The sequence below is a fragment of the Danio rerio genome, chromosome 11 (assembly GCF_052040795.2).
Source record: "Danio rerio strain M-AB ecotype USA chromosome 11, GRCz13ab, whole genome shotgun sequence".
Classification (NCBI taxonomy): domain Eukaryota; kingdom Metazoa; phylum Chordata; class Actinopteri; order Cypriniformes; family Danionidae; genus Danio; species Danio rerio.
The window spans coordinates 30,092,789-30,120,478 of record NC_141031.1 but is presented as its reverse complement, the minus strand read 5'-3'; the positions used below and the strand labels follow the sequence as shown (position 1 = coordinate 30,120,478).

Below are 27,690 nucleotides of genomic sequence, written 5' to 3'. Positions count from 1 at the left end.
TGAGCAGCGAAACTGATACAAATGCACGCGCCCGCGTCTGCTGTTGATTCATGCTTTTGCATTTCACCATGAGTTCAGTGGAAACAATGGTCTTCAGCTAACAGAATCCGCACCCACGGACCGAGGTATGTAACCATCGGACACATGAGACATAATGTTAGCATTTGCTTTTAGCACAATAGCATTAATGGCTAGCTGAGAGATATGCACCGCAAGAGATTAAGCAACCAGTTTATTAGTTAATCTAGTGGTCTGCTCTTTAAGATTGTTTACTGTGTATTTGCGAATCGGATTGTTATAATTAAATGTCTGTACGGGGAATAATTCTTAAACTACAGAGGCTGATATGTGGATAAAAACATACTGCACTGTCCTTTTGTGAGTGTTAATAACAGTAATGTACTGTACGAAAATTTTGGACGTAAAATTTACGTACAGTATTGGTCGTATTTTTTTTTAGCCAAAGCGACATTTCACACAGATGAGATACTGGAAATTAACAAGATGTTACAAAATGTTTATTGTCGATTACAAGAATGCTGTTAGTACCATTTGAATAGTGCTATTGTTAAGTAGCCTAAGTGTTGTTTCAATATACGGTAAATAATGTTGTATAAACCCAAAGACTATAGATTAAAGACACTTTAATAAACCCCAATTTATTTAACTTGTTGATGTAAAGTTGGTTGTATATTCACACATTCAGACTTTCTCTTTAATAATATAATTTCAGTAAAATATTCTTTGCAAATTCTAAATACTGAAATCCCATTAGCGGCCAACGACTATCAAAGTACCACATTGTTAATGATCAAACTAACAGTGTTAATGTTGTTTTGAAGTGTTATTTTCATGTGATTTCAAGCTGAATAGTCAAAGTACCATAGTAAACAATATGTAACAAGTTGTTATTGAATGAATGTGCAAATATAAAACCAACTTTCCCTCAGTAACTTGTTGGATGCTGTGGGGTTAGACAGGCATGAAAACATTAATTAAAAATAGTTATAATTTAGTTTTGACAGACTGTGACTAGATATTAAAAGTTTAAAAGACGTGTTTGAACAACAAATATTGTAGCTTTCATGATGTGAGTGTGTATATGTGTATAGTTTATTTGGTTTAATACATTTAATTGAAGTTGTTATTGAAGTTACTATGATTATGTAGCAGCATGTATTCATGTTGATCTTGCCATGAAGTTTCTGATTTAGCAATAAATTAACTAACTAAAGATATTTAATTAATTAATCTTTTTATCTTCCAATTTCTTTTAATTGTAGTTTAACATGTACATACACATTTCCATATACCAGGTAAACATAAACCAACAAGCAAACAAATCAACAGCATTTTACATGAGAAAGCAGTATCAACTCTTTTACTAATCTTCAAGTGAAACATTTCCAACTCCACCACCTTTTAAAAACAACATAAAAGTTCCCCTCAACTCTATCAAAAATATATATATTTATTTATTAATATAGACGTTTTTTTCATTGACATGTTTAACATCTCTTTCAGCCAACAGTCTATATTTGGTGCACATATACTTTTTCAATTTAGAGAAATAAGCCGTTTCGCTTGCAGAATACATACAGTTAAAGTCAGAATTATTAGTTGTTCAACACATTTCTGAACATAATAGTTTTAATAACTCATTTCTAATCACTGATTTATTTTATCTTTGCCATGATGACAGTACAGAATATTTGACTAGATATTTTTCAAGACACTTCTGTACAGTTTAAATTGACATTTAAATGCTTTACTTGGTTAATTAGGTAACTAGGCAGGTTAGTATAGGCAGACTATTGTATAATGATGGTTTGTTCTGTAGACTATCAAAAATATAGCTTAAATATTCCCCCCCAAAAAATTTAACAAAGCAAGGACATTTTTACAGTCTGTCTGATAATATTTTTTCTTCTAGAGAAAATCTTTATTTTTGCTAGAATAAAAGCAGTTTTTAATAAAAAAACATTTCAAGGTCACAATTATTAGCTCCGTTAAAAAGGGGAAAAAATCATTAGGGAGCTAATAATTGTGACTTCAACTGTATATTCATAAACTGTATATTCAAAAATATATTCATAAATAAGATGCTCTTTTTTAACTTGATCTCCTTGGGATATAAATGAAATAAAAAACTAAAGGAGATATTAGTATATTAACCCCAAGTATCTTTTCTATTATTTCTTTCACACCTTTCCAGAAGTTCTTCCTTTACATTCCCATATTCAGCGATGCAGCGTTCCTTTAAGGTCCCTCCGTCTCAAATGAATAAATCTTTTACTGCAGCATCTGCCCTAAACGATTGGTTGTTCAAATGTTCTTCACTCGATAATATAAAAGCAGTACAAGATTACGTAACAAAAACAAGTTCCTGCTGACCTTGAGCTGCAATTCATGCTGCAGTTTGCTCTGGAAGTCTTGTAGTAATGTAAATGAACTTGACTCCTCATTGAATGTTCCCACGATGATGGATCTCTGCATAGATGTACTTGGTGCTTTGTAAAGGAGAGGGCATGTGAAGGGTCAGACAGAGAGCCAGCAACAACAGCAAGTTTTCTGTAAGTGCTTCACTGACTCGTATAACTGGCTTAGGCAAAAATTGCACTCCAGCTCTGTGGTCGTATCGGAAAAACCATCTAAATAAACAAAATTAATGTACACTCAGAGAGGTTGTGGTTACTAAAGCTGATGCAGTTTAGTGTTAAAATAAAGCAGCATGCTGACTAAACTACTGTTTTAAAGTGACAATTCACGCTTTAACCATAATGAATACAGTTAATAAGATATTTTGAAGTCATTTTGAAACCAGTAGCCATCGACTTACATTGTATATATTTTTAGCATGCTGGGTATCTGCAGTGTTTTAAAATGTCTTAAATCTCAAAAACAGAATTTTAGGCCTTAAAAGTCTTAAATTGACTGAAATATTGTGTTGTAGGTCTTAAATATCTTTTTAAGCTCTTAATTTTCCTTTGTTTGTGTATAGCTACCCAGTCTGGCCATCAACACCCATACAATCACCAACAGTTCATTCATTCATCGTTAATTTTCTTGTCGGCTTAGTCCCCTTATTTACCCGGGGTCGCCACAGTGGAATGAACCACCAACTTATCCAGCATGTTTTTACGCAGCGGATGCCCTTCCAGGCAACTTATCCTGCATGTTTTTACGCAGCGGATGCCCTTCCAGCCACAACCCATCTCTGGGGGACGCATCCACACACACTCACACTCACACTCACACTCACACACACACACACACACACACACACACACACACACACTACGGACAATTTAGCCTACCCAATTCACCTGTACTGCATGTCTTTGGACTGTGGGGGAATCCGGAGCACCCGGAGGAAACCCACATGAATGCGGGGAGAACATGCAAACTCCACACAGAAACGCCAACTGAGCCAAGGCTCGAACCGGCGACCCTGCGACCTTCTTGCTGTGAGGTGACAGCACTACCTCCTGCGCTACTGCGTCTCCATCCAGCAGTTCAAGTCGAGCTTTATTGTCATTCCGCTACATGTGTGGACACACAAAGGAACAAAATGTTATGTCTTGCCAGACAACGGTGCTACATAAATTAATCCTAAATACACATGCAACACTGGACATAAGAGCTATTATAAAAAAACCTATGCATAACTAACATATACTATAAAATAAAATACCTAAACTATAAACACACACGGACTTTAACTTTTTGTTTGAATAATGTAATTTATAACTCTATTTACCATAATGGTTTAATTTTTCACCTTATAATAACACAAGTTCCCTATGTATGTACTGCTAAAGACACTGACCTGGACCGACTGTTAAGGATGCATTAATTTATTATAGTTTTAAAACATTTGTCTTTTTTATTTTAAAGAACAATTATGTTGAAAAAAAGTGTATGTTTACAAATAGAGCTTGCTTGTTTTGACACAATATTTTAACAATTTTGCTAAGAAATATCAAAAATATTTATTTTTATTGTTAAGTTATTATTGTATTATTAAATGTATTAAATTATAATTTTTTGAATGGGTCAAATAAAAATATTTTCCATCTGGGCCATTTGAAAAACTCCTTAGCGTTTAGCCCTGTATGAGTCTAAAATTGAGTTCATAATGGTCTTAAAAAATGTCTTTATTGATTTAAAAATTACTTAACTTGCAGAAGCCCTGTGGATGTCAACGGTAACTGGTGACCAAAATATGAATATGAATATGAAGAGTTCAGATGCAAAAAGCTCTAAGTGTCATCTGTACACTGTAAAACAACCCAACAGTCAACTTTATCAAATTAAATGAGTAAGTTTACTGAAAGTTAATTCTACTCATTTGATAAGAGTTTTGAACTCAGTGTTGAAGGTAATGAGTTAAACACCTCATTACTTTAACTTAAATGGATTAAGTTCACAGTACTCGTATAGATTTTTTTTTTTTTTTTTTTACCAAAAATGGTTTGTAGCAATTGGTTTTCTCAAACGGTTTGAGTTGCCGGATCTTATTGGGTTTTACAGTACAGAGTTCTTCATTTATTGGGTTTTACTATGCTCAAATTGCTTCGTTTACTCAAACAGATTAAGTTCACAGCACTCATTATGATCAGTTTTTGAACTTAAATGGATTGTTGCAAGCGGTTTCCTCAAATGGTTTGAGTTACCTTTTAACTTTTTGGGTTTTACAGTGTAATTTTCTTCTACAATGATAATTTCTCTCAGCCTCTTATGTTTATGTTCAGTTATTTTATGTTAAAAGCAATAAAAAAGTTTTTTTTGCCATAAAAGTAAAATGACTGAATCAAGACATATAGGAGGCTGGGAAAAATGTTAATATTAGAAGACAATTTCAGACGGCACTTAGAAGTTTTTTTTTTTTATCTGAACTCTTCATATCTCCTTTTGTCTCATACTAGTTTGGAACCATTTAGGGGGGAGCAAATTTAGTTTTTTTATGGTTCATTACATGAACAGATCTCATTTTATCAACAGTCCTCAAAATAACATTGAGTGAAAACGATGCAAATGAAGTGGTCAAACTAATCAGATATAAAGTATGTATAGACTTCTTTTATAACTCTGCTTGTTTTGAAAACGCTTTGAAAAATCAGTTCAAAGTTTAGATGAAAGTGATCGGCGCCCTTTGATTTAAATCCAGTGGGCAGCGCTCAAGGATTCACCCAACAGCTTTTGTAAGGGTGAAAGCTGCAATATGGTTTGCAATCATGTTCACAATGTTAATTCATTAAAATTCATTGAAACGGCTTATAAACGATTCAACTGAGTTAAGAAATCATCGCAGCGTGTGCTCAAATGTAAGCCTCAAGACGCACAAGTCTTTGTCTTGCCTATTGATGTGTTGATCAGGATTAGGAAAAATCCATTCGTAATCCGATAAATAGCGCACACTGATTGAGTAGAGTCAGATTGAGTTTTTGGATGACTCGGGTGAGGTTTCACTGTCTCTGCTGGATCAGTGCTTTAAGAGAAGTGTACGTTACAATTCAAATGAGTCTCATAATGGCACTCTGCTGTCCTGTGTCTTCTCAGTTTTCAGTATGAATTAATCATGGCGCGTCAGATGACTGCTAACATCACCCTGAATGCGCCACAGATCGCTAAACAAACCAGATGCAAAGAGCCATTACTTAGGCAGCACTTTTCTTCTTCATTACTTTAGATTAGTAATACAGAGACATAAATAAACTCGACAGAAGAAATGCTCCTCAAATGAAAACATTAGAGGTTTTGGATTGAAGCATAGTTTGAAGTCTATATACGCGTTAAGGTTTTTAATTGTTATTCTTTGCGACGTTTTAAAGAATGAAAAGATGTAGAAATGCTGTTATTATGCTTTTTTTGTATATTGCATTGCGTTTATTGTCAATGTAGATTTCTGTAAATGTAAAATTGCTCAATAAATGTGAATATTGGTTTCCCAAACGAAAGAAGAAATCCTAAACAGCCTGAAGTGAGTCATCTGTATCTTCAGTCATGCTTTCAGCAAAAATTTAGGATTGAACTGGGAAAATATGCTATATTGTTGTTGAGTATTGCACTAATCATATTTCTTGTGATATGCCCTTTTTTTAAAGCAATGCTATTTTAGATGTTAATTATTGTTTAAATAATTTATGTAATGGTCTTACACCTCATCTGGAAAGTATTCATAGCGCTTCACTTTTCCCACAATTTTTATATTACAGCCTTATTCCAAAATGGATTAAATTCATTTATTTCCTCAATTCTATACACAAGCACCCCATAATGACAATGTGAAAAAAGAATTTTGTAATTTATTAAAAATTAAAAACCTGAAAAATCACATGTACATCAGTATTCACAGCCTTTACCGTGAAGCTCTAAATTGAGCTCAGGTACATTCTGTTTCCACTAGTCATTCTTGAGGTGTTTCAGCAGCTTAATTGTAGATCACCTGTTGTAAATTCAGTTGATTGTACATGATCTGAAAAGGCTTGTCTACATTATGTCCCAGGGTTGACAGTGCATGTCAAAGCACAAACCAAGCATAAAAACAAAGGAATTGTCTGTAGGCATCGAAGACAGGATTGTCTCGAGGCACAAGGCTGAGGAAGGTTACAGAAAAATTTCTGCTGTTCTGAAGTTCCACTGAGCACAGTGGCCTCCATCATCCGTAAGTGGAAGATGTTTGGAACCACCAGGACTCTTCCTAGAGCTGGCCGGCCATCTAAGCTGGGTGATCGAGGAGAAGGGCCTTAGTCAGGGAGGTGATCAATAACCCAATGGTCACTCTGTCTGAGCTTCAATGTTTTTCTGTGGAGAGAGAAGAACCTTACAGAAGGACAACCATCTGTGCAGCAATTCATCAATCAGGCCTGTAAGGTAGAGTGGCCTGACGGAAGACACTCCCCACCTGGAATTTGCCAAAAGGCATCTAAAGGACTCCCAGACAATAAGAAACAAAATTCTCTAGTCTGATGGGACTAACATTGAACTCTTTTGGCGTTCCGTCTCAAAAAAAACAGTAACCGCTCATCGCCAGGCTAATACCATCCCTACAGTGAAGCATGGTGTTGGCAGTATGATGCTGTGGGGATGTTTTTCAGCAGCAGGAACTGGAAGACTAGTCAGGATAGAGGGAAAGATGAATGCAGCAAATGTACAGAGACATCCTGAATAAAAAACCTACTTCAGAGTGCTTTTGACCTCCGACTGGGGCGACGGTTCATCTTCCAGCAGGACAATGACCCAAAGCACACCGCCACAATATCAATGGAGTGGCTTCACAACTCAGTGAATGTTCTTGAGTGGCCTAACCAGAGCCCAGACCTAAATCCAATTGAACATACCTGGAGAGATCTGAAAATGGCGGTACACCGTCACTTTCCATCCAACTTGATAGAGCTTGAGAGGTACTGCAAAAGAGGAATGGGCAAAAATTCCCAAAGACAGGTGTGCCAAGCTTGTTGCATCACATTCAAAAAGACCTGAGGCTGTAATTGCTGCCAAAGGTGCATCATCAAAGTATTGAGCAAAGGCTGTTAATACTTATGTACATGTGACATGTTTTTATTATTATTATTTTTTTTAGGTTTTTAATACATTTGCAACAATTTCAAAAAATCTTTCTTCACGTTATTGTGTGTAGAATTTTGAGGAAATAAATGAATTTAATTCATTTTGGAATAAGGCTGTAACATAAAATGTGGAAAAAGTAAAGCGCTATGAATACTTTCCAGATAGCACTGTACTAAAATAAACGGGAAATAAATATTTTTTTGATTGAATTATTTCTAACTGTGACTTTAAAAACACTATGAATGACTAGAAAAACTCAGCAGATAGTCTGATACATATTGGCTGTTGTCCTTTTAATTGATCCTACTCTTGACATTAGTGTTTATTTTTAACTCTCTTCTCTGAGACACTAGGTTCACCTTTGGGCCTGGTTTAGCCAGTGGCGTAATAGCACCTAATGCAGATATAAAGGTTTTAAGGCCCCATGTGATTGGTCAAATTTGAATAAACCACTTGTGTATGCAACACTAATGCTTGACACAAGGTCACACTGCTCTCTGATTGGGATGTGTTGAATATATTACTTTTATAGCAATAATTATCATTTTAAAATATTTTGTGCATTTTTGTTATGCCAGCAAACTCTGCACTTGCAGGAGTTTCCATTTCAACTTCAAAATGAACTGTAGGTGAGAACAGCATGTTATCATGTAATGTGGTTTACCAAGGTCTGTTGTGGTCAGTTTAATGTTATTACCATTTAACCCATTTTCGGTCGATCTTTAAATTGACCTGTTCATAAGGATTAGTAAAAGTGCTTATTATAAGGGATGCATCGATATGGATTTTTTGGCCGATATCGATAACTCTGTTGGATGTCGATAACCGATATACAACAGCTGATAAATATAAATAATTTAAAATGTTATATTTTTATACAGTGAACAACTGATTTTATTTTAAAAACTTCATAAAAGTCTGAACTGATCTCAAAATAGCCTACTCAAACAAAAATAAATAAATAAATAAATAAATAATAATCCAATAATATTTAAACTTGCAAGGTGATTATATAGACCTATATTCACAGTTTCATATAAATCAGTATGCAAAAAATAAACTATTTCCTTTTCTTCGTAGCAAATTAACATGCAACTTGACTGTTGTATAAAAACAATAGGTTAAATACGGGATTTAATTAACAAACAAATAAAATAAATATATTTTAAATAAAATGAAAACAAACATGGCGAGGAATTGGCACAGTAGGTAGTGCTGTGACCTCACAGCAAGAAGGTCGCTGGGTCGCTGGTTCGAACCTCGGCTCAGTTGGCCTGCCTTTGCGTGGGTTTCCTCCGGGTGCTCCGGTTTCCCCCACAGTCCAAAGACATGCAGTACAGATGAATTGGGTAGGCTAAATTGTCCGTAGTGTATGAGTATGTGTGTGGATGTTTCCCAGAGATGGGTTGTGGCTGGAAAGGCATCCGCTGTGTAAAAACTTGCTGGATAGGTTGGCGGTTCATTCCGCTGTGGTGACCCTGGATTAATAAAGAGACTAAGCTGACAAGAAAATGAATAAATAAATGAATGAATGAATGAAAATGAACATGAAAAAGCTAAGAACTGAAACCAGATAAAATGGTCTTGAAAAAACATGTTATATGTACAATGTTTAGTGGCTGGGTCATTTAAAACACTCCCCAAGATTCTCTCGTGCTTACACAAAGTTATCTTTCACTTATGCACATCATGTAATATATTTCCTGATGCGATTTAACCAAAATGCACAATAACTTCTATCAAACATATCTACAATGAAAATGAATATGGTTACTTAATGAAATATTAATAAACAGCAATACCATGCAAACTTTGTGGTAATAGACTTTAAAGAAATAAACAATGTGAGAAAATCTTATAGTGCACTGAACAAGTTTGACCCACACATCCCTAAAGCAGGCAATACAATTACGTAATCTATTGGCTTAAAGATATCGGCCAAATTTGTATATCGGACTGATAACGCTAACATGATAAAATAGCATTTATTGGCCGATAACAATATGGCCACCGATATATTGTGCATCCCTAATTATTTTAAGAGACCTCTGCTTAGGGAAGCAAATTTTTTAGTGGCATCATTGTGGAAGCAAAATATTTTAAGAGTCACTCTCTGTATTATTTTGGTTAGTTGATTAGAAGTTTCAATTAATGTGTATATTTGATTATCAGCTACAGGATAACCCTTTAACACCCATGGCAGCTTTCACACCAGAGGAAACTTTTTACAGTTCCTAGAACTGTTGGCAGCAATGCAATGCTTTTTGGCATGTTCGCACTGCAGAATCTGGAATGATTTTAGTTATAAGAACATCTTTTGGAAGGAGTAACATAACTTAAATCTAGTGCAACATGAAAGTGTACTCGGGTAAATGCATTTAATATGAAAACATCTTTGAGCCATTTAATTAGCAATGTAGCACTGCATGTAGATATGGAGCAAGTTTTAGGCCCAGTTTCAATTCCGTTTTGGATTTTGGAATCCTTCAATTCAGAAAAAGACACTTTCACATTTAAAGGCCAATTCACACTGGTTTGACAAACACCAACAAACAAACAAAGTCTGCTGGAGTTTGACCCCTGACAGTATTTGTTGCAGTTGGTCAGAGTTTGTTTTCACCTGACTGAACATGTTCAATTGCTGTTTGTTGGATCATGGAACATTTGAGTTGTGTGCTATGATCAAATGGCAACAGCTTCTGACTTAATCTTGCCAGGGACCAGATAGGCTAACATGAATGTATTTTTAGTCCAGAAAAAGGATCATTTAATTAATTTAATTATTATGCAAGCCAATTGTCGTGGAAGTGTGAAAATTACTAATAAATGACAAATTAATTTTCTCATAAAAGTCTAACTGCAATGGCCGATTTGCTTGTCTGAAATGTGAATTTGCTTTAACTGCAAAAATTCTTTTGAAATCCAAAAATGGCTCCCCCATATCCAGTAGTAAACCCAATTTTGGAACCTTTATATTTTAAAGAGTATAGGGCAGAACAGGCTGGCTAATGTAGTTGCATTGTTAAAAAAATGTGATTTTAAAATTAGTTCAAGCTCTCAGCTTTCAAAACAAAATGAAAACCCAGAGGCACAGGTTCTGTTTGAGAGCAGGATAGTTGCAGTCATCGCCACTCCTACGTGTGATTAAAGTGATGGCTATTATTGTCACAAAGGTAATGCGAGTAGTCAACTGTTGACACTTGATCTGCAATGAAGTGTAGGGTTAAACTAACACAATGACGTTTTCTGAGCCTCTGTGTGTGTGTACTAATATAGTATCACTTTAAAGTGCTAAGGATGTGCTACTAATAATCCATATGCATACTGAAAACTGAGGTACATTTGGCCATGTGCTTTATTTTTATTCAGTGTGAAAAAAACATCATTTTTGGTGTTTTTTTTTTTTTTACTTTTTATTAGTATCACAAGCATATCTAAAGCCAAACTAGTTTTGTTCCTCCATATTAGTTTCCCTTTGTATTTCCAACAGTACTATTAAACGTATACTTTAATACTGCAACAGAAAAAAAAACTTGTTTTGAGTGATTAAAGTAATTAGTTAATTGTAAAAAGTTACTTTTAATGTTTGATGGATGAACTGGGGGGAGAATAATAACACCTCACTATATACAGTACATATACATTATATGTTACAGTGACACTAGATCTGGTGTGTGACACACAGCAACAGACATTGCACATTTTCCTCCCAAGGGAGAAAACTCCAAGGCAACCAGCCATATAACTTCCTCGTTTATGTTGTGTCTTGACTGTTTGCCCTGCCATTGTTTTGTGTCTGAGGCGTTAACAGCATGTTTGCTCCCATGTTTCAGTGTCGGTCATGGCAGCAGGTGTCAGTTTGGTGAGTGATCTGCCCTACTCCACCAGCAGAGAGTCCAACACTGACATGGAGACAGGTATTCTACTTCTGTTTCTCTACCTGTGCATGAAAGAATATTTTGATTATAAATCCAAAGTATTTATTTGAAAAAGTAAAAAAAAAAAAAAAAAAAAAAAAAAAAAAAAAAAAAAATATATATATATATATATATATATATATATATATATATATATATATATATAAAATTAAAATGATAGATAGATAGATAGATAGATAGATAGATAGATAGATAGATAGATAGATAGATAGATAGATAGATAGACTTGATGTGATATACAAACAGCAAATTAAATATTTTTACATTTTCTTGATGGGTAATTTTGGTGTTTGCATCAAATGTAATTAACAAAAGTGGTTTTATATACATGGCACAATAAATAGTGCCTAATTTATAATATTTAAAATTTTATAATATTTATAATATTTTAATATTTTAAATTTTTTAATATTTAAAATTTTTTTATAATATTTCATCATCATTAAGTGTAGCAGATATATTTATGTAAAACTAAACATGATTTTTCTGAGCCTAACTTTAAATATACATACACTCACCGGCCACTTTATTAGGTACACCTGTCCAACTGTTTATTAAAGCAGATTTCTAATCAGCCAATCACATGGCAGCAACTCCGGCATGTAGACATGGTCAAGATGTTCTACTGCAGTTCAAACCCAACATCAGAATTGGGAAGAAAGGTGATTTAAGTGACTTTGAATGTGGCATGGTTGATGTGAGAAGGACTGGTCTGAGTATTTCAGAAACTGCTGATCTACAATGATTCACGCACAACCATCTCTAGGGTTTACAGAGAATGGTCTAAAAAAGAGAAAATATTCTGTGTGCACAAATACCTTGTTGATGTCAGAGGAGATTGGCCAGACTGGTTCTAGCTGATAGAAAGGCAAAAGTAACTTAAATAACCACTCGTTACAACCGACGTATGCAGAAGAGCATCTCTGAACGCATTACACGTCCAACTTTGAGATGGATGGGCTACAGCAGGAAAAGACCACACTGTGTGCCACTCCTGTCAGCTAAGAACAGGAAACTGAGGCTGCAATTGGCACAAACTCACCAAAATTGGACAATAGAGGATTGAAATAACAATGCCTGGTCTGATAAGTCTCAATTTCTGCTACGACATTCAGATGGTAGGATCAGAATTTGGCTTAAACAACATGAAAGCAAAGATCCATCCTGCCTTGTATCAATGCTTCAGGCTGGTGGTGGTGGTGGTGTAATGGTGTGGGGGATATTTTCTTGGCACATTTTGGGCCCATCTCAATCCAATAGAGCACGTTTAGGATGTAGTGGAACGGGAGATTCACATTATGGATGTGCAGCCGACAAATCTGCAGCAACTGTGTGATGCTATCATGTCATTATGGACCCAAATCTCTAAGGAATAGTTCCAGTACCTTCTTGAATCTATGCCATGAAGGATTAAAGCGGTTCTGAAGACAAAAGGGGGTCCAACCCGGCACTAGTAAGGTGTACCTAATAAAGTGGCCATTGAGTGTGCATGCATACAATGAACATGCTATTTTAAAAAAGATTTAATGATTTAAAAAAATGACTTGCTAAAAAGTGGCAAAAGCCAGATAGTGGAAGTATGAAGATTTCAAATGAATAAACAGCAATTTATTTAATGTAAAAAATAAATGTTATTTAAATTGCAATAATAATATTTTAGAAGTTTATAGTTCTTACTGTATTTTTTTCTTCATCATTTTAAATGACTCATTCTATCTCAGCTGGTTCTTTTAAAAACCAGAGATAATGCATCTTTAATTATTCTGGAAACTATCTCAAGTGGCTTAGGTGAGAAAGAGCACACTAATGGCATTGGTAACCAGAACTTCAAGCTCATATCCATTATTTTATAAGCCTCTTGAACTGCTGAGTCCACTGGCGTACAGAGAAAACTACTTTTCTTTTATGTGCTATTCACTTTCTGTGCTCCTAATTGCATGAAATCTTCATATTCACTGTCGCAGATGCAGCGCATTAGTTGAAAAGGTGTAATTTTAGACTCCTTTTGTTGAAATGCTGACAGGGTTACACAACCAGAGCTGTCTTTACCATTTCATAAAAAAACATCATCCTTATTCTCATCCACCTGAGATGACACACACGCACGCACGCACACACACACACTTCAGCACAGCCTCCCACTGACTTCAAGTGCAACTGGGGAATCAGTAGGTTTGCGTGTCGCTTTTGTGATTGTATAGTGATGATTCACTGCTCTGGGGTCAGTGCTTAGGTGGTTCAGGCTGTGCTAAATGCAGAGACAGTCATGCTCTTCCATCATAGAGGAGATCGTCATGGGTTTTCATAAAAAGATCTTGGTTAGGAGGCATAGCTCAGCCGTGGAAGTTTTGACAACGTCTTCACAGAGGGTCATTGTGGCGTTAAGCATTTCTGAGGCACAGACTGGCATCACGGGCTGCGGATGTAATTAGTCATATTCATATTGGAGCTGCTAGGTCTGAGTGAATTCTGAATTTTCTCCATCTGTTTTCGCAGTTAATGTCCGAGTACCCACGGCGAAGTACACCAAGGTGGGTGAGACTTTGAGGCATGTCATCCCAGGACATATGCAGTGCTCCATGGCATGTGGAGGTCGAGCATGCAAATATGAAAACCCCTCTCGCTGGAGCGACAAGGAGCAAGCCGTCAAAGGACTCTACTCCTCATGGTAAGCTGTCATCTGGCACTTTTTTAATATTTAGCAGCGAGTCATTTTCTATTCATTGTGTAAATAAATCCTGGTTGCCTTAAATTAAGCTAAATCAAATATGAGTCCATTGAACTTATATCATGTTAAACTGACTTAATTTTATAAGTCACTCAAGTTATTTTAAGTTAGAAAATGGTTAACATGGTTAACATGGTTAAATAAGTTACTATGAACTAAAAACTTATGCTGTCATGACTAATTGATGTTTACTGTGTAGTCAAAAGCACCATTGATGTTTATTTGTATTGTTTTTTCATTGTAAGTTGAAAGCAACACTTTATTTTATTCATTCATTTTTTTTCTTTTCGGCTTAGTCCCTTGATTAATCTGGGTCACCACAGCGGAATGAATCACCCGATTTATTTTATTTTATATTTAATTTTGATTTTACTAATATATTTTTCTAACATTTTGATTTAATATATTCATGCACATTTAACATGTAAACATTATATTTTATATTCTATATATATATATATATATATATATATATATATATATATATATATATATATATATATATATATATATATATATATATGCTGTTTTTGATACTGGTATGGAAGGTATATGTGACTAAATAAATAAATAATATAAAAAAATGTTTTGTCCATTTTCCTAACCACTTATCCATCACTCCATTATTTTATATAAATTTATGAGTATAGCCTTAGTTAGGCAGTACATGGACTGATACAAAAAAATCTCTTTCAGTCTGTAGTAGGGTTGTCATGATACTGGAATTTGGTACCAATCGATACTGAAATTTTAAAAATGTCCATTTCTCGCTAACATTTGAGGGCTATTTAGCACATTCTTAAACACTCCTGATTTATCATTGGGATTACGTGCTCAACAGAAATGACTGTGATTGGCTGTGAAGGTCATCAGTTCACCAAACTCACTGCTGTTTATTGAGTGTAACCACAGATACAAACACTGGAGTGTTTTAAAGTCAAGTCGATCAGCTGGTTTGCCTATAAGTGGACATATGAGCGATTCGCTGATGAATCACAGCTTTTAAACACTCCAGTGTCCCTCTATCTGTGATTACACTCAGTGAACAGCGGTGAGTTTGGTGAACTGATGACCTTCACAGTCATTTCTGTTGAGCACATAAACCCAATGGCAAATCAGCGCTGTTTAAAAACGTGCTCAATAGTGCTTAAATGTTAGCAGGATATGGACGTTTTTAAAATTTTGGTATCGATTGGTAGCTAATTCCAGTATCATGCAACCCTAGCTTGTACTATTCTGGCCAATGTTACAGTTGCATACTTGCTACTTAGCTTTTTTAAAGCTGAATCATCCATATTTGTAAGGTAAAAAACATTGATGGATGAATAAATCTAAAACAAAACAAAAAAACCTTCTTGACATATACTTAGGGATGAACCGATACTGAAAATACGTTCATGACTCCACACATTACATAATCAAGTGTGTGCAGTGTACATTTCCTTATAGGGTCACTCTCTTGACATTGGGACGCATAAAACTCTGTAATACACGGTTTTTCGTTATATTTGCGAGATGTTTTAAGTGATTTTATCTTGACATACTGCTACAAATACGCACAGTCTTACAGGATCACACTGCATATTCGGTGTATTCTTCAGTATCGATTTGTTAATGTATTTTAAATAGATTGTTAGAAGGACTTGGCTATTAATATATAATACATTAATGAATACATTGAGTCATTGAAGTCAAGTAAGACAAAAAAATCACATCCACGTAGTGAAATACTGTTGAGTGCGTGATATCAGCTTTTTATGTTCGACACAAGTATTTTAACCAAGTATCGACCCGATACTAGTATTGGTGCATCCCTACATATACTTGCTCTCTTTTATTCATTAATATATTTTTTATTTTTGCAATATTTGTATCTTGTGCTTCACAGGATAACCGATCACCTGTTAGCCATGGCAAGACCTTCAACTGAAATCGTTGAAAAATTCAACATCATTGAACAATTCCATGTGTACGTTGAACGCAATGTAATAAATTATTCCCATCAAGTACCAAGGATGGCTGATGCTTAATCTCGCTTTTTTTCTACTTCTAGATGTGGTTTAAAGACTGTAATCAACCTGCAGCGTCCAGGGGAACATGCGAGCTGCGGCAGCACTCTGGAGCCAGAGAGCGGCTTCACTTATCGCCCAGAGCTTTTCATGGAGGCAGGGAGTGAGTATTTCACACATACGCGCAAACAATCTAAATAGGTAAATCCTGACTGTTATTACATTAAATCGTCAGTGTGTTTGACAAGCTGAAGAAGCTTTTGAGCACTATTTGCTTTGTTAACCTGCAGCGATGCTGCTTGCAATGGTTGTTCAGCTTTCATTCAGGTTTTGAGGCTTATGGGGATTGACAGTCCTTAACAAGCTCTCCTGAGAGCCGTGCTGTGCTTATAGGCTCTGCCTTCTGGGAAACTATGGAAGGCACAATTTTCCGCAGAGCCAAGCGTGTCGAAACATGCATGAAACGTCTAGCAAATTAAGGAAGAGTCAGCACTGATGAGATGCCCGCTGTGTGTTGTGTCATTTATATTTCCAGTCGTCCTGAAAGAAGATGAACTATGTTTTTACATAAAAATAAACAGTATATAGGAGTGTTTCTGGATTGGAGCACAAACTTCCTGCCTCAAGTACTTCACAATCATGAGGGGGGTGGGGGGTCTCTCCACGTCACCACCAGTGTGCAGCATCCACTTGGATGATATGATGGCAGCCACAGGACAACGGCGCCAGTGCACTCACCACACACCAGCTGTAGGGGGAGTGGAGAGACAGTGAGAGAGCCAGTTTGGTGAATGGGGATGATTAGGAGGCCATGATTGGTAAGGGCTGATGGAGGGAATTTGGCCAGAACACCGGGCTTACATGCCTATTCTTTACGAAAAGTGCCATGGGACTTTTAATGACCACCGAGTCAAGACTTCGGTTTAAAGTCTCATCCGAAAGACATCGCTCATTGACAGTATAGTGTCCCCTTTTCTTTCACTGGGGCATTAGGACTCACACAGACCACAGGTTGAGCGCCCCTGCTGGCCTCACTTACACCACTTCCCACCTAGTTTTCCCTTTTGGTCTCCCATCCAGGTACTGACCAGGCTCAGCCCTACTTGGCTTCAGTGAGTAACCGGTCTCGGGCTGTAGGGTGATATGGCTGTGGCTATACATGGGCAAGAGCTGTGGCTGTTTATTTGCAATGTTGAGGACGTGTATGTTTTATTGTTCATCACATTGGTATTTGTGCTTCTCCTAAATACTGCTGTCTATTTAAAAAAATAAAATCATTTGTGTACAATCTCAATCTGGAGATTCAGGACACCCCGGAGAACTTTTTTTTTTTTATATTAACAGATTTGTGTGTTGAGCATCAATTAAGACAATGTTAGCACCTGTCAGCTTTAATTGTGGGGAAAACTGGATAATTTTGAGCTTTTGTCAGCTAATTTCAGCTTCCGGGTTTAAAATGATTTTTGGGGCGGGATCAAAATCGGCGACGTAGCGCAGTACTGCAAGTGCAATGATGACGCGTCGGTTTCTCATTATTATTCATAGCGGAGTTTTCTTATCCTATGAGAAGAGCCGACTGCTTAATAATTCATGAGACCTGCCAGACCTGCCAGTGTCAAGCCCGAGCTGAGAGACACGGAAACCACGGCACAGTATTTAGCCGTTCATGAAGGCTCATATGCGTTTGTTTCCATCATCCACGGGGTTTGTTGCATGTTTTCCCCCACGATCTTGTCAGGGCCGATCATACAGCAAAGCTGTGTGTGTGCTGCTAGCATTTTTGTCGGGAGAGCAGCACGAGAATTAGAGAATGGCGGACGCTGTGTTTTATCAGGAGTTCGTTCACATTCAGACACATCGCCGTGCTGCTGTGTTTGCCTAAATCCTTCAGATTACCAGCAGGGTTAATGGTTAAAATTGACAGGTCAGGAGACCTGCTGCACTGAGTCTGCTGGATACGGGGATTGAGGGAGAAGTCCTCATTTATAGGGTTTACATGAACACACTTATATTTATAATGATATAAATTGTGGTTATGTGTATATGAAATTACTAGGGATGTAACGGTATTGTAAATACCGTCATATCGCAATATTAATTTTTTTCGATATTACCGAAGTCGCATGACTCGGTAAAACTATAGGTCTTCTGAGAAAATTTGCTCAGGCGACTGAAGCGAACAGCAGGTAGCTTAAACTACATTTCCCATCAGCCCAGGCGTAGCCATAATCCTTTGCGGTCTGCTGTCGCTACAGATCCAGTAATGCGGAAATGGAGTGTGCTGCTAGTAGCGGAGATGAAAAAAAGATGGAAATGATCGAACCTAAAGCGGGTGTTGTCGCCGCGCGCGTACTGAATAGCAGTGTTGTCGCGAGCGTATTGTAAAGCGCCGAGGGGGGGTTGAGCGCGCATTCTCAAGAGCGGTGTTGTCTACTGAAGGGCTGGACGGAGGTTGTGTCGCGTCGCGGGGGCACTTTTGATCGATTTGGAAGGGCATTTTCTATCCAAGACTAAAAAGGGCATGTGCACTGCACAGGTTGAGCCCTATGTGTGCACGTGCCTGCAAGTTGGTGAATACGACTAATAGCAGTCATGGGGACTGCAGAAACACAGCACACTGTTCAGATTGATGCAGACATTGACTTGTACCGCAAAGAGACCTCTATCTCACTCATGGTTTGTCTTCTCAAGTGGGGGAAAGACAATGCACAACGTTACCCACTGCTGTCAACATGGGCCAAGTCATATCTCTGTCCCAGAATCCTCAGTCCCAAATGAGAGGTTTTTTTTCTGTTGCAGGGGACATTGTAAATACCCAGAGATACCAGCTTTTACCAGATTATAGTTATATGATCATTTTCCTTTAAACCCATCTCTATCTGAGTGAGTGATTAAATGTTGAATGTGATGAGTTTTCAACAATACTAAATTGAAACTTTTATTTTTTTACATGGGTTAATAATTTTTTGTTATTAAAATTGAAGTTCCTGTTTCAAAGCTTACAGATAGATGGCTAATTTGTATGTCATTGACACTTTTGGCACTTTTTTGGAGTATTTTCATAAGTTTTGTTTTTTCCTGTAAATGATTCAATAAATACCGTACCGTGACATTCATACCGAGGTATTACCGTACCGTGAAATTCTGATACCGTTACATCCCTAGAAATTACGAATAACAAATGTAGCAGGGCATTAAATCACTGTTCATTTCTTTGCATTTTAACTTTGTAAACTATAAACTCATGCGTCTCCTCTTTGTGTCTCATTTTGTGAGCTAAATGACAACAGCAGTTATTCGCTCCCCTTCTCCCCTGCTGGCCACGCCCACTCCTGCCCGATGCTCGCGGAGCTCCACGAACATTAATCATGCATCTTTTGAAAAAATTCTGAAGTAGACTTTAACCGAAAGAGGGGGGTGTCATGGCCCTTTAAAGTTTATAATACTGTAAATTATGCATGGGCCGGTATAAGAATGTTTTCTTGTATTGTGATTACTAGTCAAAATAAGTTCTTAAATGCCTACGTAAAAAACAACATTTTTTTTCATTAAACACAATATATTTTATTTTAAGAAACTTTTTAAATATTTCGCAACCATTAAGAGGATTGTGGGCTGACCAGTAGCTTTTGATGTGGATGGTCCTTTGCTGCTGGAGACACTGTTGCCCTAGAACAATAATTAACATTTTTTTAATCTTTGACGACATGTAAAAAACTAAACAAAAAAAAACTTACATTTACCACAGGAACAGTATTACAGAAAATTGTAGCAGTTTTCCAAACCGATGTAAACACTGAGACAGATTATCGTCTCATGCCTACTGTAAATGATGTTTACCGTCTTGCACAGACCAATTGTTTCACTTCAAAAGACTTCAATGTATCGATCCAAGACACAAGTACCAATTTATTTTTCTTAATAGTCAAAAGCTACGTCTTCATCCACCTATATTTATTATTCAAATTGTTTGATAGAAACGCCAAGATGCGCATAAATTTAGAAAATGCGTAAATTTCAGTATGTACATTTAAAAAAGGTCATGTGATTTTGTTATAAGAAATCATGTGATGATAAAAAAAGGTGTGTGAATGGATAAACCAGCACGCTGAGCACATTATAAAACATCTGAAATGTTGTTTTGGTCATTCTAAAAAGGGGTAACCACCTCCGTATTAGTGTTATTATATTATTAATGACCTCCAGAATCAAGAGCATCTGTGCTCTGCGTCTCACTCCTTTAAATGCTACCGTACGCTCTCTGCATGTCAGGATTGCCTTCTGAGGCACAAGCAATTTATTAAATGAAGAAAAGTTTCAGCAGCTTCTAATATTTGGCGCCAGTTACTCAGGAAGTGATGATTTTGTTCTCTTTGACTCAATGGATGGAAACGCTGCTTTGTTTGCATGTCTTATGCGAAAATCCAGTTTTGTGCCTAAACTTAATACAAATTTTTGGATGGAAACATAGCTATTGAATTTTATAGATCACTAAGAGTCATAGGTTCAGTTAAAAAATCTTCTGAAAAAGTCAGCTACATCTTTGATGTCCTGAATGTGAAAATATTTCTATCAGATTTTTAGTTTGGTGTGAACATTGCCTTTTCATGTTTTTCTAGTTTATTTTTACAACTTTGGCTGGAAGGATTATGGTGTGGCATCCTTGACTACTATCCTTGACATGGTGAAGGTGATGTCATTTGCTATGCAAGAAGGGAAAATCGCTGTCCACTGCCATGCTGGACTGGGCAGAACAGGTCAGTGTCCTACAACAATTCTATTTCAGAAGTTCACTTTAACATTCAGTCCATATACATGTGCATTTACCTGATTATTAATTAACTTTTTTATAGGTGTCTTAATAGCATGCTTCTTGGTTTTCACATCCCGGATGAGTGCGGATCAAGCCATTTTGTTCGTTAGAGCTAAACGTCCCAACTCAATCCAGACCCGTGGCCAACTGTTGTGCGTTCGAGAGTTCGCCCAGTTCCTTGTGCCCCTGAGGAGTGTGTTTTCATGTGCCGAGCCTAAAGCTCATGAGGTCACGTTGTCGCAGTATCTAACCCGTCAGCGGCATCTGCTGCATGGATATGAGGCGCGCCACATGAAGAACATGCCAAAGATCATACACCTGATCTGCAGGCTACTGCTGGATATCGCAGAGAACCGGCAGACGGTGGAAGAGGAGGTGTTGGAAATCCCAGACCTCACAGAGGAGGTGGAGAAAACCGTCTCTCTGCAGGCCCTTCAGCAGTTGGGGAAGGAAATGAGGGGCAAAGGCATTCCCATTTCCTCACCTCGATCCCCCGACCAGCCCAATTTGCTTGGGACACCGTGTGATCCACCTCACGACCAGCCGCTCTGCAGTGACCAAGAGTTTGATGTGCTCTGGAGGTGGCCGACAGTAGACAATACCTACAGGTCTCGGCTCATCTTAAGCAAGTGTTTTAGCTATAGTGACTCCGCTTTGCACAAACTAGACCCAAGGGTACACGTGCTACAAAGTCCCCAAAATCTTGGCAGCAAATCTGGGTTAAACTTTTCCGAGCTTTATGCATCTCAGAGCAGATTAGCTTTAGAAACTCCTGATCTTCTGCCATCAGATATCAAAAGCAGCCCCAAACATGACCTTTTAACTGGTTCTAGGAGCTCCTTGGTACAGTCCAAAAAAATTGAAGAGCAAGTATCCTGCTCTCCCGCCTCTGTAAAACAGGCACCTCTGAAAGTGGCCAAGCGCAGCATGTCTTATGGATTTCTAGGGAGGACTAATGACAGCAGTACAATGTTTTCAATATGTCAAGTCGGCAGAAGCACTAACAAAAACTCAAACTGTGATGTCACACAACATTTCAAGGATGTTCCCATTTTAACACTTCAGAGTGAACTCTCGCCTGAGACTCGTCATCTGTTTGTGGCCAAAGCTCTCACTGTGGACCTTGATGGAGAGGAACTCAGGAGTAAAGTCTCAGTGTGGCAGGTAGGAGTGTGCAGTAGATATTTGAGTCTTCAATTCTTTATCACGTTCCTCTGTATCATGATCTTTTTCTGTTGTCCCTCAGATGGAGCTGAACTCTCGTGAAGGTGCATGGGAGAGGCTGTGCAACGAGAGAGATCCAGTGGTGCTCTCACTGCTCATGTGGTCCTGGCTGGAGCAGTTGAAGGAGCCCGTCATCACAAAGGACGATGTGGAGACTTTGTCTGGAAACAGACTGAATCCAGAGCATGCGCTGAATTCACTCGACAAGGTACCAAGGAACATGTAACAATGTGATTTGAGGAGTGCTTCACCAAATGAGTACTGCTTTCCATATTTTCATGAAAACAACAAAGAATTTTGTATTTTGCTATTTTTATATTTGGTTGAAAATGGTGACATTTAGGCCCAATCCCAATTCTACCCCTTAGCCCTTCCCCTTACCCCTCGTTTTGCACGTTCATGTGAAGGGGTAAGAGTGTCTCAATTTTTCTTAAGCTAGAAGGCACTGCTTATTTGTAAATTGCGAGGACCCGAAACAAATCAGGGTAACAAATCTGACAAGTTACTCGACGATGGAGAGGTGTCGCGCTGGAAAGTGGAGAGCGGGGGGTGGGGAGGGGGTGTTGTTTCGGGGCTTTGGAGGTGTATGGCGGAGGGTTGTCGCAGACGAAAATGAAGTGTGTTGGAGTCATGGAAACTAAAAGTGAACAGCGGGGAGGAGGGGGTTAAGGAGGGGGATCGGTAAAATAAGGTGCCGCATCAGATTTCAGAGGTGCCGGATCCGGATCCGCTGTGTTCCAGCACAAATTAAGCCCTGGGCGTATGGGTAATGGGAAGGCCTAGATATTCCTTTAAACTGAGATTTTTCAGGACAACACTCAAAACCAAGGGGTAAGCAAATTTCCCAAATACCCCAGCCACAACAGCAGCATGGCTGAACCCGGAAGTAAAGTATTTATTGTCATTATTACAATTTTTTTTACAAAAAACAAGCATATGTTTTAATACATTCATAATCGTCATGCTTAAAAAAAGGCTAAATTTTACTATCTATAATCCCTAACAATAACTCTTGTATAGTAGTCCCACAACATTCTGTCACTCAATGACACTCGAATAATCTTTCAGAAAAGTCTAGTGGCTGGGAATGAGCTTTTTACAGGGTCTGGTATAATGTTAATGTTGTTTTTGTCTGTTTATATAGATAAATATGGCCACGGTGTAAATGCATTTGTAAATGTCTTGCCACATTATATCGTTATGATAACATAATATATGCCTTCAGTGATTTCCTGAACATAAATACCAAAAAATAACACAACTGGAATCACAACAGCAGTCAAACTTACATGAAGCAAGAAATCGCAATGACATAATGACGTGTGCTGGTGTTGTAGTGGTGTCCCATTTCTAGGGCTAAGTTTTGAAGCCCTTCCCCTTTACACTCTGTTTCAAGGGCCATGGGGAAGTGGTAGGGGTACAAAAATAGAATTGGGATTGGGTCTTGTTGTTTTCTACATTGTTTTAACTATTCTCTTGGCCCTTTGTTTTTGAATCAAAACAAAAAATGATAGCGTCCCAATTTGCCTACCTATACTATGTCCTAAAAGTAGGTTTTTTATGTGAGGAACAAGTACAAATATATGAGATTATAACAGAAGAATTTTTAAGCTTTGGAACATATTAATTCATCTTTCTCTGGCTAAGTCCTGGCTTACTTGAAATTCACACAGTAATTTTAAGACTAAACTAATATAGACAGAACAAACATTGAACAGAATGTTGAACATTGAACATCGAAAAACAACCTATTCACTCTGAAAAAAAAAAAATTCATTGGATTCACTTTTTTTTTAGGGCAAGTGGTTGCACTCAGTTTGTATAGGCTGAATTTAAACAGACAAATTAAGTTGAAAATTACTAAATTAATTTCCCAGAGATGGGTTGCGGCTGGAAGGGCACTGTGTAAAAACGTGCTGGATAAGTTGGTGGTTCATTCCACTGTGGCAACCCCAGATTAATAAAGGCACTAAGCCGACAAGAAAATGAAATTAATTACTTAACTAATTTGTTTCTCTAAATATAGCCCATATAAATTGTTTGCAAACGCTTGCCTTAAAAACATGTAGTAAATTCAATGAATTATTTTTTCAGTGTAGTGGCCTTGGTCCATTTGATTGGTGCACAACACAGTATGGATGATTTTGGATGTATTATTAAAATGAACCGCAGTAGGAATATCACCAGTGTCTTTAAACCGAGCCAAATATATTCATCCTTTATTTGCTCAGACCCAGTTTCTGCAATTTTCAAACATCTGTTACATCAACATGTAGAAGCAAGTCCCCACATCACAGTTTTTTTTCTTTATTAGATTTTGCTCAACTGCACTACCTCTGTTCCTCAGTTTTTATTAAACGACTGTAAAAAATTATAATCATTTTAGATCCTTGAAAGTTTTTTGAAGCCCTTTTATAAGCAACACTTCATTTTATGTGCATTGCTTGACTATTTTCCCCTCTTATTTTAATTGATTGTGTGTGTGTATTCTAAAAACACTTGTGTTTTGTCTTTGTGCTGTTTAGGGTCAAAAACAAACACTTCTCTGTATTCTCGACTGTGCTGCTCATTTGCTTAAAATTCCAGAGGAAGTTGAGAATGCCTTTTTTGAACGCTTAATCAAAGCATTTACATGGGTAAGTCGTGGCCACAAAATGGCTTTAAAGATTCACAGAATGAAAATCTGGATATACCCAAGCAGGGCTGAATAATAAGAGTTCAGTACCTGGTAATGACATACCATGAACCACGAACACCTATGCTTCCTTGTTCTCATGTAAATTCCTGGTGAACTGCAGATCAGTGATCAATGCAGTAACATCTGCAATTATATAAAAAAAATAAATGCAACAAATGTGAACACAAACAGACCCTTACAGTCTCCAATATGTCACCAATTACAGAAAAAAACTACACACAGCATATGTTTAGTCCTTATTAACATTCAAAAACAGCACGTAACACATTGCTTATAGTTGTAGCAAACCTCTCATCTGCATCTTTAATCTTCACCAGCACATTACCTCTGTTAGAAAGTAATTCCGTCATTCCGATTTTATAATAGTTCAAAAGGTGATGATAATAGTTTAACATGGCAGTTTGTTTATGTTTTAGGCTGCTGCTAGAATCATTTGCTCCCTTGTTTTTTCTCTCGAGTTTCTGTTTCTGAAAGGATCAGATGTCAGAAGCACTTCAGTAATCACGCACAGGTTATTATAATCAGCTCAAGAAGTTCGTTATTTCAAACATAGACGTGCAGCAAGCGCAAAAGAGTAAGCGAAACCACTCGTGCTTTAGACAACCTTGTAAACAACTATGGGGCACAAAGTACATTCTGCTGTATATTGTATCTATTGTTATAGTGTAATGTCTCGGCTGTGTATTTGAAATGGCGCCTACTTTGTTTTCCTTTTCTTGCTTGTACATGAGCGAGTGACGTATCTCTGTATACCAATAGCGTTCAGCTGCACGTCTTGCTCCGCCTATTGGTACCCTTTTGTTGTCCTAAGTATCCTCTTGAAAGGGTACCTAAAAAGTGGTATAGTACGGTTCGCTTTTTGGTACCTTTTGACAATGGAAATGACCATAAAGGCATACCATACCGTACTATACTACTCAGTGAAAACAGGCCAGAAAAGGGTAATTGGGAAAAGGGTCTTGTTTCAGCTCATCAGACTTCAAAATGTGGGATATAAGTATACATTTATTTTTTGCTACCCTTAAGAGGCATAAGGTCTGCCTCAATATGTCTTTTGTTAGTTTAGCATGTATGTATTATGAAATTTCCCAGACATGTTTGTGATGAGGCAACAGACGCATGTAAACTGCATAATATATGTGTTAATGCACGTTTATGCATGGTGTCATATCACTCAGCTCCTACTGATTTTTCTCGAGTTTAAGGATGCCAATAAACTTCAAAACCTCATCTAATTGATAATACTTATTATATTCAGGTCAATTTTGAGGTTTGGAAATGGACCTTAAAAACATTTATGGACAATTTCTACACTTTTATAAGTCTTATTTATTTTATTTAGCAATCGGATAACGGTTTTAACATATTGTTTCAATTCAATCTGTGATGCCTTTTAAATCAGACTACTAGCACAATTAGATGAACATGACTATCCATGTTATGTCATTTTAATATCAGTCTAATCTTAAAAATGTGATTGTAATATTGTTTCATTCCAGATTTCCTCAGATTCAGAGAATGGCCAATTAATCTATAAGGCTCTGAAAGACGTCATGGTCCCTGTTCTCAGGGATTTGAGGACAAAAGCAATGGAGGAGCTGGAGTTCACCTGCCACTGTTCATTCGTACCATGATCAACCGAATAAGGGAAAGTCAAGTCTGGAGTCTGCACTGTCATTTTTAAGAAACAAATGATACAAAAAGGCACACACTAACAGGTGTGGTGTTTATTTTTTCTGTATTCAGTGTCTTTGCCATGATCACTCCTTTAAATAATGTAATCTTAATGTCTTTTATGTGAGAGAGAACAATAATTACTGCCATACATGTGTGCCACAATGTTTTGTTAGGCTATTTTTCTAATTTTTTTCCTTAATAGTTTATTTTTGGTATACAATATTTATTAGCTAACTGATTAAACTATTTATTAATAGCTATGTCCTGTATGTATTTATTTTTATGCTTTCGTTTGGATTTAACGAACTGAGAATTCTCATGAAAGTATGTTTTGTCTTATAAAACTGTTTGAATAGAGAGGACGTTAGACGTACCTCATTATTGACTAAACCAAATAATATCACTGTGCAACATCTCATTTTATGATCAAATTTTTAATGGTTTTATTGAATGAAGCAAATTGTCAAATTTGCTGATTTTTTATTTATTTCATTTTTTGCCTTTGCAATTTAAATGATTGTATTTGAAGTACAATAGGGGACTGCTGAATGCTTTCATTCATAATGCAATGCTGTTTACATTAGTAATAGATCAGCATGGACTTGATCACAATTTTGAAAAAGGATTTGAGAATGTATTGATACAATTCCTGGTAACATGAAACAAAATACTGCCCTGTATACAGACTTTTGCAGGATGCTCTTTACATTGTTATCGGCATTATTTATAACTAAGCTGCTTCTTTTAATGAATTTAGGAACGCAAATATACAAATATGTGTATTGTGGTGTTTAATACTAGCGAACACTGTGTTAACACTGACCTCATTTCTTTTTTGTTTTGTCAATTGTAATTGTCTTTGTCAAATCATGTAGCCAGCAGAATATGTGTTTATTCATTCATGTCTGTGGAAGAATTGTATAGTTTTTCTTGTTCAGTTCTTAAAAGGAAGAGTGTGGATTTTTCAAAGCACTATATTTTTATTTATTACATTTCCATTGCGTTCTACAAAATAAACATTTTGAATGTTA

The 27,690-nt window shown here is 36.9% G+C and overlaps 1 protein-coding gene and 1 long non-coding RNA gene across 5 annotated transcripts in view; one reads left to right on the top strand and one right to left on the bottom strand.

Moving 5' to 3' along the window:
• On the top strand, positions 1-27,690 carry ptpdc1a (protein tyrosine phosphatase domain containing 1a). Of its 2 annotated transcripts, NM_001080596.3 has the most exon segments (10): positions 1-125; positions 11,406-11,489; positions 14,007-14,178; positions 16,127-16,207; positions 16,292-16,410; positions 20,867-21,004; positions 21,101-22,224; positions 22,307-22,492; positions 24,810-24,920; positions 26,482-27,690. In NM_001080596.3, coding segments are annotated over 9 exon segments (2,142 nt in total). In that variant the 5' UTR covers positions 1-125; positions 11,406-11,413; the 3' UTR covers positions 26,617-27,690.
• The window catches only part of LOC141376616 (uncharacterized), a 131,628-nt gene continuing 115,311 nt past the window's right edge, over positions 11,374-27,690 (bottom strand). For 2 of the 3 annotated variants that reach the window (XR_015502662.1, XR_015502663.1), the window contains 2 exons: positions 25,010-25,105; positions 11,374-11,512 (listed from right to left, as the gene is read on the bottom strand). This is a non-coding gene — a long non-coding RNA (uncharacterized LOC141376616). The remainder of the gene's footprint in view (positions 11,513-25,009; positions 25,106-27,690) is intronic. The other variant, XR_015502666.1, reaches the window with a different exon arrangement.